The sequence below is a fragment of the Salmo salar genome, chromosome 13 (assembly GCF_965601325.2).
Source record: "Salmo salar chromosome 13, fSalSal1, whole genome shotgun sequence".
Classification (NCBI taxonomy): domain Eukaryota; kingdom Metazoa; phylum Chordata; class Actinopteri; order Salmoniformes; family Salmonidae; genus Salmo; species Salmo salar.
In genome coordinates, this window is record NC_138303.1 from 77,362,530 (window position 1) to 77,375,071 (window position 12,542).

The 12,542-nt window shown below is 40.8% G+C and overlaps 1 protein-coding gene across 5 annotated transcripts in view; it reads left to right on the top strand.

The window, feature by feature from the left end:
- Positions 1 to 1,985: 1,985 nt before the first annotated feature.
- The window catches only part of dbn1 (drebrin 1), a 102,493-nt gene continuing 91,936 nt past the window's right edge, over positions 1,986 to 12,542 (top strand). For 2 of the 5 annotated variants that reach the window (XM_014137985.3, XM_045693554.2), the window contains exon 1: positions 1,986 to 2,233. In XM_014137985.3, the coding sequence (XP_013993460.1) occupies positions 2,151 to 2,233 (83 nt within the window). In that variant the 5' untranslated portion in view covers positions 1,986 to 2,150. Of the gene's footprint in view, positions 2,234 to 2,944; positions 2,968 to 12,542 lie in introns of those variants that run through there. The other 3 variants (XM_014137982.3, XM_014137983.3, XM_014137986.3) reach the window with 2 other exon arrangements.

Here is a 12,542-nt window from a genome sequence, read left to right on the forward strand (position 1 = left end):
TGGTCAAAAGACCAATTGGTGGAAGAAAGATCAGAATGCAGAGTGCAGGCGACTGCCAACTGACTGATCTACAAATCACCTTCCATCATAAATAACTACTCATTATTATTTGTAGATCAGTCAGTCAGTAACAATTTACCCATGATATGCAATATTACGGTTTTGATCCTCTTGGACACGGCCCATCTCTGTCTGAGCTGGAGAGAACAGATGCAATGGATTATGGTCATTGTAGTTAATTACCAGTTTTTCTGCTCTGAACTAGGATGAATATTTGCTTAATGAAAACTACAACTCCCTTCATCCCAGTGTCCACATAGTTCTTGACTTGATTTCTCTCATTAATGATTTGATTTCTCTCTAGAGAAACTGCTGTTGGGCTCACACAAAAAAAAAACGAACTGAATGGAATTCAAGTAATTGAATCTGTACCGGTACCCCCTGTATATAGCCTTGTTATTGTTATGTACATGTCTTGTGTTACTTTTTGATTTATGAGATTTTTTTTAAACTTCAGTTTATTTAGTAAACATTTTATTAACTCTATTTCTTGAACTACATTGTTGGTTAAGGGCTTGTAAGTAAGAATTTCACAGTAAGGTCTACACTTGTTGTATTCGGCGCATGTGACAAATACATTTTGATTTGATTTGAACCGACGTTGGTCAATTAGTTGTTCAATAACCGGAAAAACTACATTACGGAGAATCGCTCAGCACTACTTAATGATCTTGGAACAATTTGAGAATGTGTTTGGACCCCAGGAAGAGTAGCTGCTGCCCCCCACGCCAGATAGCATATAAACAAATTATAAGCCATGGCAAACAAAAAATGAATTACCAGATATTCTAGCTGTAAAACTGCAACATTTTCCCTCAGCCTCATGGCAAAATGTGTAGGAAATAAGCTTTCAAAATTCAAAATTCTTTCAGCCTTATTGCAAAATCTGTAGAACAGCATGAGATTAGCTATAAAACTGCTGGAAGCAAAGCACTGAGACTGCCCCTGAGGGTCCGTCCAACACTGACTGGGTAGGAGTTGCCCGTAGGCACAGATCTAGGATCAGCTTACCCTCCCCAAACTGTAACCTTAACCATTAGGAGCAAAAACACAAATGATCAGTGTCTAAGAGTGACACCATCCTACTCAATCTGACACACTGGCCTGCTTTGGACTGCACTCAATAATACACTGTAGATTCAGACTGTGCTCTAGGGTCCATATCCCAATTACCAGCAGACAAAACTGTTCTCTCTCTTCCAAATCTGCATACAGTACAGTACAGACTCCTCAGGGTTTGGGTTGCTCACTCAGAGAGCTCCAGGGGCACGATGACGCAATAACACACTGACACATTTCTCATCCCAGACACACACTCCAGACTGGGTCAGATGGAGTACTATCAGAGCATGATTGCGCCGGTTATTTGCAAGTAAAACGTTCCCACTCAGAGGAAAGTTTCAGCTAGCTACAGCCTGGAGGCTTGGGGGGCTTTAGGGTGAGTCTCTTTTCCACAGTTAAGCCCAGACAGCAAACCCATCTCTGGGGAACCAGCCAGTACCAGACAAAGCATAAAACAAGAACAGTGATTAAATATTGGGCTGTTTTTATCAGAGAGCAAGTTATGAAGAGGAGTAATGAGAATGTAGTTTGTCAAAGTGTAAAAAAATATGACTTTGGTCAAGCATTATGTTCCAACCCCAGATTATTTTGTGTCTAATAATCGAAGCCCCGTCTCTACTGTTAGTTAGAACCCCATTCCTATAGGCTATATTGTTCAGAAATAAATGATTTGACTTGTCATTTCCCTGGTCTTTGTCAGGTCAGGCCAGGTCAGATCACGGTATAGTGCTGACTTCTGACGGTGTAGGCCAGTGAGCACTCTGAGGCGCTAGGACCCCTCTGAGGCGCTAGGACCCCGCTGAGGCGCTAGGACCCCTCTGAGGCACTAGGACCCAGCAGTGTTTTTTAGAGACCGGTGAAAAATTCGCACTAGGACCACGCAGCTGGCGAGGCAATAGCGCTGCATTGTCTTTGTTCCTCCACTCAGAATCTCTCCCCGTCTCTCTACTGCGTAGTGTCTCTCTCTATCCTTTCCTCTACTTCCATTACAGTATTACACCGGTCTGGATGATTGCAGAGACAGCAACATGGCTGTGAATCTCAGCAAGAACAGACTGGCCCTTCTAACAGCCTACCAGGATGTTATCAACGAGACCTCGTCCACCGACTGGTAAGTCAGTTGAACATCCCTTCTCTATCACGGCTCATTGGCTTTAAGTGTTTTTATTGCGGGGTTTAATAGTTGAGCGGCGGGGTAAAGGTTACTAAGTAAGGATTCATGGTGCATGCTGATACATTTTCAAGTGGATAGGTTGCAATATAACGGGTCCATTCCAAAATTGTCAGATTAATCGGTTCAGGCCACTGTTCAGAGCATACCAATTGACAGCGGTCCCTGCTCCTAGTTCAGAAAATCAGCAGGCAATGTGCTCAATTATCAAATATTGAGCAAGAAAGAAAGAAAGAAAGAAAGGGGGGGGCTTCATTGTTTGTTATGGACTAGTTTTTACTTTGGACCACTGTCTTTTTGACTGTCCCAGCCACTTTGCGTTGTGGGGAGCCCCTGACAAGGTTACATGTTCCTCGCAATTTGTACATCTCAATTTGCACATGGCATATGTAGCGTTCTTGCATCCCAACGAGCGAGTGTAGAGACGAGAGGAGCAAGGCGATAAGTGTCAATCTATCAACGCTCAATGTGACCGGCCCTGCTTCCTCTCATTATACGCGATGTAACTGCTCGTTTGTCCCTGTTAGGAGGGAAATGTTTGTAAATGGGATGGAGTATGAACTCAGTCTACTGAGTGAGCGAAGGTCCCGTGTGTTTTATCCACACATTCCATCCGGCCTTGTGTCAATGCGGAGGCGTTTGTCTTCCCTTTGTGTGGAAATGGATACACAGTGGTAAGTGGAATATCTTTTCACCTACAAAACCAGCTGGACTTACTTGGCTATGGCAGCAAGAGTGAGACATTCTGAAAGGCTGCACCCATTGAAGTCCATTGATGATTATATCATCTCTCTCTTTTGAAGAGGGTAGTCTATAATATGAGTAGGCATTGGGCTCAACTCTAAGCTAAACTGCTTACGTTATCATCTTTTCCAACTAGAAAGATAACGGATATCTTTCAAGGAAAGACATACAGAAACAATTTTCAGAGCATGTGTCTTTTCTCTATAGACTTATACAGAGTGATCTGATTGAATCATCGACAACATATCTGCTTTGTATCTCTTCATGTATAAAAGATGCCCGACCTAATGTGTATCTGGTTGAAAGAAACAAATCAATACTTAATCAGTCTGTAGCCAGTGGCGTAGCCCAGTCTTCACGCAAGCCCCCCACCCCTTTTTTTTGCCATGGGGCAGAGAATTGTTTTTGAGTTTTTAGTGCTCAGGGATTGTTAAAAGAAGGGACTATCTCAAATATTTGTCTTAATATTAAAAACATTTGAAATATACTGGATATTTTGATAGATGATGCTTTGGTCCATCACACCATGTAAAGGAACATCCTAATTTGTAGTTATTTTTCATAAAATGCACATGACTGGATTTATGTGAACTCTGAGACACCATAAGAGGTATTCTATTTTTACAATTATTGTCCAACAAGTGTTTAATTAAAGGTCTTGATTGTTTAATTCTAACATTAGATTATTTCAAATATGTAATACAAATCTCCATTTATTTTTGTTTTGTAGCACTATATAATGCTCCAGGGCTAATTTCGTTAGCATTTTGGCATGTTTTTCTAGATTTAGAACCGAAAACATTTAACTCAAACATTATCCCTTCAATTGTTTAAGCATATATTGCAGAGCAGTGATGACACTATTTTTTTTCTGATCTTAAGGTGGGCTACCATTAGTGACTGAGTTGACAAGCCACTCACTGACTTGACAATTAAGATATTCAAAACAGACAAAAATAAAAGTTTAATACAAACATTTGTAAAATAAGGAAAATTATTATTTTGGAAATCCTCAATAAAAACAACCATTCTATCAGATCTTTCAGCACTCTGACGGAGTTTGTTTTTTCCCGAAGTTGGCAAAATTACATTTTTTTTCATTCAAGTGGTATACACACTAGCCATTTTAGTTTTTCTTCTGTGGCTTTATGACACATTTAATTAGGTTATAGTAACACATTTTAACCAAAATTCGTATCGTGCAAATGGAGTTGACACTTTATGATTGTGACCATGGTGACTCCAATATTGTTTAAATCTATCAAAAGTATCAAACTTTACAGACCATGAGTGCTCTTGTTGCACTACATGTAATGAGAACATGAATAAGGGGTCCTTATGGGATAGCTGGCTCTGCTCATTCCTGATTCATTTAGGATTTTTGACATCTGATAAGAGTAAACCAAAATAAATGGAAAACATTTTTCAGTTAAAGCTCCAATATGTCACTTTTTGGGCGACCTGACCAAATTCACATAAAAATGTGAGTTATAGATCTGTCATTTTTTATTGAAGGCAAGTCTCTAAGAAGCTGTAGATATGTTCTACTTCTTTGCTTCCCATTCTTAAGTTTTGTTTTTACATCTTTTACTTTTGGTTTTGTACACAATACAATTATTAGGGTTAAGGAAAATATATTTACATTTGAGTCATTTTAGCAGACTCTCTTATCCAGAGCGACTTACAGTAGTGAGTGGATACATTTTTGTACTTTTCCCGTACTGGTCCCCGTGGGAATCGAACCCACAACGCTGCCGTTGCAAGTGCCATGCTCTACCAACTGAGCCACAACGATTTAGATGGTACAATGATTCTCTACACTATACTTGCTTGTTTTGTCACAAACAAAAATGAGCAATTTCTGCATAGTGCAATTTTCTTATATACATACACACACAAGGTGGAAATGTCAGTTGTGTGAAATAATCTCCCAGTGTCTGGTGGAAAGTAGACTGAACCAGGTTTGCCTATAGGATTTTGCCTGTGCTTAGCTCCATTCCATACATTTTTTTTTTATCCTGAAAAGTACTCATAAAATGATGCATCCACCACTATGCTTGAAAATATGGCGAGTGGTACTCAGTAATGTGTTTATTGGATTTGCCCCAAACATAACACTTTGTATTCAGGAAAAATAAAGTTAATTTCTTTGCCACATTTTTGCAGTTTTACTTTAGTGCCTTATCGCAAACAGGATGCATGTTTTGGAATATTTTTATTTTGTACAGGCTTCCTCCTTTTCACTTTGTCATTTACACTGTGGGAAAAAAGTATTTGATCCCCTGCTGATTTTGTACGTTTGCCCACTTACAAAGAAATGATCAGTCTATAATTTTAATAGTAGGTTTATTTGAACAGTGAGAGACAGAATAACAAAACAATCCAGAAAAACGCATGTCAAAAATGTTATAAAATTATTTGCATTTTAATGAGGGAAATAAGTATTTGACCCCTCTGCAAAACATGACTTAGTACTTGGTGCCAACAAGGGTTTTGCCAATCAGAGGTCAGACGTTTCTTGTAGTTGGCCACCAGGTTTGCACACATCTCAGGAGGGATTTTGTTCCACTCCTCTTCGCAGATCTTCTCCAAGTCATTAAGGTTTCGAGGCTGACGTTTGGCAACTCGATCCTTCAGCTCCCTCCACAGATTTTTCTATGGGATTAAGGTCTGGAAACTGGCTAGGCCACTCCAGGACCTTAATGTGCTTCTTCTTGAGCCATTCCTTTGTTGCCTTGGCCGTGTGTTTTGGGTCATTGTCATGCTGGAATACCCATCCACGACCCATTTTCAATGCCCTGGCTGAGGGAAGGAGGTTCTCACCCAAGATTTGACGGTACATGGCCCCATCCATCGTCCCTTTGATGCGGAGAAGTTGTCCTGTCCCCTTAGCAGAAAAACACCCCCAAAGCATAATGTTTCCACCTCCATGTTTGACGGTGGAGATGGTGTTCTTGGGGTCATAGGCAGCATTCTTCCTCCTCCAAACACGGCGAGTTGAGTAGATGCCAAAAAGCTCAATTTTGGTCTCACCTGACCACAACACTTTCACCAGTTGTCCTCTGAGTCATTCAGATGTTCATTGGCAAACTTCAGACGGGCATGTATATGTATTCTTGAGCAGGGGGACCTTGCGGGCGCTGCAGGATTTCAGTCCTTCACGGCGTAGTGCGTTACCAATTGTTTTCTTGGTGACTATGGTCCCAGCTGCCTTGAGATCATTGACAAGATCCTCCCGTGTAGTTCTGGGCTGATTCCTCACCGTTCTCATGATCATTGCAACTCCACGAGGTGAGATCTTGCATGGAGCCCCAGGCCGAGGGATATTGACAGTTCTTGTGTTTCTTCCATTTGCAAATAATCACACCAAATGTTGTCACCTTCTCACCAAGCTGCTTGGCAATGGTCTTGTAGCCCATTCCAGCCTTGTGTAGGTCTACAATCTTGTCCCTGACATCCTTGGAGAGCTCTTTGGTCTTGGCAATGGTGGAGAGTTTGGAATCTGATTGATTGATTGCTTCTGTGGACAGGTGTCTTTTTTTACAGGTAACAAGCTGCGGTTAGGAGCACTCCCTTTAAGAGTGTGCTCCTAATCTCAGCTCGTTACCTGTATAAAAGACACCTGGGAGCCAGAAATCTTTCTGATTGAGAGGGGGTCAAATACTTATTTCCCTCATTAAAATGCAAATCATTTTATAACATTTTTGACATGCGTTTTTCTGGATATTTTTTTGTTATTATTCTGTCTCTTACTGTTCAAATAAACCTACCATTAAAATTATAGACTGATCCTTTCTTTGTCAGTGGGCAAATGTACAAAATCAGCAGGGGATCAAATACTTTTTTCCCCCACTGTAGATTAGTATTGTGGAGTAACTACAATGTTGTTGATCCATCTTCAGTTTTCTGCTGTCACAGCCATTAAACTCTAACATGGAACCCAAACCGGCTGCGTGCATGCGCCATCGTGCATACATTTATTTTGTCCCCCACACCAAACGTGATCACGACACACAGGTTAAAATATCAAAACAAACTCTGAACCAATTGTATTATTTTGGGGACAAGTCGAAAAGCATTAAATATTTATGGCAATTTAGCTAGTTAGCTTGCACTTGCTAGCTAATTTGTCCTATTTAGCTAGCTTGCTGTTGCTAGCTAATTTGTCCTTGGATATAAACATTGAGTTGTTGTTTTACCTGAAATGCACAAGGTCCTCTACTCCGCCAATTAATCCACACACAAAATGGTCAACCAAATTGTTTGTAGTCATCTCTCTTCCTTCCGGGCTTTTTCTTCTCTTGACTTTATATTGCGATTGGCAACTTTCATAAATTAGGTGCATTACCGCGACTGACCTCGTTCGTCTTTCAGTCACCTACGTGGGTATAACCAATGAGGAGATGGCACGTGGGTACCTGCTTCTATAAACCAATGAGATGGGAGAGGTAGGACTTGCAGCGCGATCTGTGTCAGAAATAGAACTGATTTCTGATTTAGCCCTTGGCAACGCAGACGCTCGTTGGCGCGTGTGAGCAGTGTGGGTGCAATAATTGAATAACATAGATTTCTAAATTTATTTTGCAACATTCGCGCACGCGACGCGAGCTGTGTAGTCAGCCTGTAGCTGTTTTAAAGTCACCATTGTCCTCATGATGAAATCCCTGAGCGGTTTCCTTCCTCTCTGGCAACTGAGTTAGGAAGGACACCTGTGTCTTTGTAGTGACTGGGTGCATTGATACACCATCCAAAGTGTCATTTTAATAACTTCCCCCTGCTCAAAGGGATATTCAATGTCTGTTTTTACCAATAGGCATTGGAAAACCTCCCTTGTCTTTGTGGTGAATTCTGTGTTTGAAATTCACTGTTTGACTGAGGGACAGATAATTGTACATGTGGGGTACAGACATGCAGAAGTGATGAAAAAAATCACTTATTATGTGACTTGTTAAGCACATTTTTATTCCTGGACCTATTTAGGCTTGCCATAAAAGGGGTTGAAAACTTATTGACTCGAGACATTTCAGCTTTGAATTTTGTATTAATGTATTAATAAATCTAAATGTAATCCATTTTAAATTCAGGCTGTAACACAACAAAATGTGGGAAAAGTCAAGGGTGTGAATACTTTCTGAAGGCACTGTATACAGCTTGTATGTGTGATGAAGACTTATTGAGGGGAGGCATCCCCCTCAATCGGTCTGTGTTATAGCCAGCCCATTAGCCACACTGCCAGAGAAATGCACACCTATAGTTGAATATTACCCGTGCTTTTTGTTCAAGTGGGTTTCGCCAACATTATTGCCAAAGGTTAATATTTCCTTTGGCTGTGTTTTAAATGTCGCCAGGACTCATTTTATTTGCTTAATTATCAGATGGCAAAAAATTGCCTGATAATGCAAAGGGCCTCAGACTTGACCCCATTACTCGCATTTGAACTGAGCAAAACAAAGACAAGGCTTTCAACCATCTCTGACCCTAAACAACCTCAATCCTTTCCCCTCTCTCCCTGTTCATATCGTACCCCATCATCATCTATAACATGGCTGCCAGGGCCTCCTGGCACACAAGTATTTTTATTCACACAATCTCAAACACATGCACACACACACACACTTACATGCACACACTGTAAATACCAGTCAATTTATCATACCCAATATCCTATGCCCTCAGCAATATGAGCCCTCTTCATGGGCTCTCAACACCTTAGAGACACCTGGGTGTCTTTCACATAATAGCAGTAAGTGGTGGATTCACTGTGGGCTTTCTGTTCATATAATTGACCTTCCTGAGGTCCCTCTTTTCTCCAGTTGGGAAGAGAGTGGAGAAATTCTGCCCTACATGCACACACACACACACTCCTCCCATCATGCCTTTAATCATTCTAACCAGTTCCCTGAAACCTGAATACAAAGATAGTTGTGTGGGAGGTACAACAATCAAACACTGGTGGTAACTACCTAATACAGGGTCAGAAGTCGCTATTTGTCTGATTGTGGCATGACAAGACATTTTTCAAAGCATTTCAAAGAAGGCAGACAAAGCCAAAGTGATATCAAGTAGAAGGAACCCAGACGGGTGATGGATGATATTGTCTTTGGGTTCAATGAGGGCCAGCCATAGCCTCAGTGACAGTAATGGCTAGAGCCTAGAGGACATTTGACAGGCTCTCCTTCAGAGTGCCCGCAAGAGAAAATGCTGTATTTTTGAACTCCACCACAAAGAGGTGAAGCACAGCCGGCTAGAATATCACAAGGCTTATCCAATATCAAACACACACAGACATCTGGAATGTTCCATAAAGAGTGCTGGCTGTTGCTGATTCGCTGGGCTCTATTGGTTTGACCCTTAGCCCTCTCAGAAAGCCATTACCTGACATGTTTCCTATTGGGTCATTCCATGTAATTTCAGCAAGCCATGACACCCACAATCTCAGATTGTTCTGAAATTGTTTCTGTAGTTAGAAACGGATAAGATAAGCATTCTGGAAACATTATTTTGTCTGAAATTAACCTAATTGATTGCACCCAACCAAACTGACCATTTTTAAATGATAGAATTCATATAATATTAAATAATTATAGGATTTAACATCCAATTTTGCACCAAACTTTCTTTCTAACAATGAGTAAGACATGAGGAATCCAAAGAAGTGGTCAAATGCCACCCACAGACCCCTCACACCCCACCACAATCCCACACCAACAAAGAGTATATAGTATCAGACCCCCGTTTGGAGAAATGTGTCATTTGAAGTTGAGTTTACAGTATGTCCCACCCTACATCCTGATATTACCAGGGTATGCCCACTAGATGGTGCTGTTCCTGCTATTAGGGGATTATTTGTTAAAGGGATGGTTCACCCAAATTACACAATTATATATTGGTTGTCTTACCCTGTAAATAGTCTATTGACCACGTATTAAAGGAACCCATGCTTTGGTTTTGTTTACCTGGACACATTCAAATGCTAACTTTTTAGCATTTGTGGCACAAATCCAATGCAAGTCAATGGTACCTATATTAACATTTCCACTCTTCATATCCAAATCATCATTGAGTTACACAATCAATTCTTAATTCCCTTGGAGTTTGGGGGAAAAAGGCCTATCAAAACCATGAGAAACAAGATTCTCTGGTCTGATGAAACCAAGATTGAACTCTTTGGCCTGAATGCCAAGCGTCAGGTCTGGAGGAAACCTGGCACCATCCCTACGGTGAAGCACGGTGGTGGCAGCATCATGCTGTGGGGATGTTTTTCAGCGGCAGGGACTGGGAGACTAGTCAGGACCAAGGGAAAGCTGACCGAAGCAAAGTACAGAGAGATCCTTGATGAAAACCTGCTCCAGAGCGCTCAGGACCTCAGACTGGGGCGAAGGTTCACCTTCCAACATCACAACGACCCTAAGCACACAGCCAAGACAACGCAGGAGTGACTTTGGGACAAGTCTCTGAATGTCCTTGACTAGCCCAGCCAGAGCTTGGACTTGTAGGATGGGACATCAACTTGAAGAAACAATCCTCTGAGCCGCAGCTCCATTCTACTTGTCAGACACAGAGAACTGATACTATATACTCGTTGTTGGGGTGGGATTGATGTGGGGGTCCATGGCTGGCTTTTGACAATTTCCTTGGATTCCTCATGTTTAACTCATTGTTAGAAAAAGTTTAGTCCAAGTCATATTTTGGGTACTATATTTATTGAATATTATATTAATCCTATACATTTAAAACTTGACAATTTGGGTGAAATCAATTACCTTAATTTCTCAGATCAAATTATATTTTAACTGACATTTTTTGCTGTAATCCTAATCTTATCTGAAATGATTTTAGAACGATCTGAGATGGTGAGTGTCAATCCTTTTTCTTGTGCTTTTTGAGGTGGAACGACCCTATAGCAGCACCCACCTGTAGCACACGCTCCAGCAGGTATATCTCTCTGGTCACCCCCAAAGCCAATTCCTCCTTCGGCCGCCTCTCCTTCCAGTTCTTTGCTGCCAATGACTGGAACGAACTACAAAAATCTCTGAAACTGGAAACACTTATCTCCCTCACTAGCTTTAAGCACCAGCTGTCAGAGCAGCTCACAGATTACTACACCTGTACATAGCCCATCTATAATTTAGCCCAAACAACTACCTCTTCCCCTACTGTATTTATTTATTTTGCTCCTTTGCACCCCATTATTTCTATTTCTACTTTGCACTTTCTTCCACTGCAAATCTACTATTCCAGTGTTTTACTTGCTATATTGTTTTTACTCTGGCACATGGCCTTTTTTGCCTTTACCTCCCTTATCTCACCTCATTTGCTCACTTTGTATATAGACTTATTTTTCTACTATATTACTGTATGTTTGTTTTACTCCATGTGTAACACTGTTGTTGTATGTGTCAAACTGCTTTGCTTTATCTTGGCCAGGTCGCAATTGTAAATGAGAACTTGTTCTCAACTTGCCTACCTGGTTAAATAAAGGTGAAAATAAAAAATAAATAGATCCTGATGTGTTCCTGTAGCTATTGGGCTGCATTGATTAGGTTATCAACTACAGACAGACAGTTTGTCAAAGGTAACCTTAACATAGCAGGCGTAAAATAAGCTCCTGAAACTAGATCCCCTACTGTTCTTGACAAGGGAAACAAAATGTTGGGAGGTTCTCTTCTGCACTTCAACCAATCCAGTAAATGTGGAGGAGGAGTTAAGATGGTGTCACCTTGTTAACGTCCAAATGCAGAAGTCGTGTCACAACTTTATTTTCATGTAGATAAACTTCACTTAATAGCGGGAGTCTTTACTAATGATTATAAGCAATTACTTTTCTAAGTTAGTCTGTCTATTAAACCTTCTACATCTCTTTCCAAGTTTCCTTTGATGCTCGAGCAGCTAATGCTAGATGCGTAGAGCGCTACAGGCTATGGCACTTCAATATACAAATAGTTTGTGTGGACTTTCTTTTATACAATGCATGTTTTTATTGCTTGCTCTTAAAGAAATAAATTGGTATTTAAAAAAAGGTTGAATGTATCGGACTTCATTAGTTATTGAACAGCAGTCGACAAGATTGTTCTGGCTCTGAGTCCTATAATGAGCTAATGTTTTGTCAAACGAACAATGCGCCAATCCTCTCCAACCTGGCATGGTATAATTTGATACAGAATTGTTTTTCTTAATAGATGGACTAATCAATACTAATCAGTCCCGCTTCTGGCCGATATGCTGCCCTATGCGTGTAACGTAAAATGTGCCGCCCTCCTATCGTGGCAAAGTAGAATAGTAGCCTAGGCTATACATTATCGGCCCGCATTGCAGTTTCATGAATACCGATGTGGTAACCTACCGTTTGTAAAACAGGCAATTTACTGTTAATCTCTGTCATTTGGTTACATCGATTTCTGTTAATGCATGTATTAATTTACCTTTCTCATTCTCGGAATGGAAACATTGCAGAGTTCAAAACACGCTACACTTGTGAGAAACAGTTGGGGTTTATTTCATACCA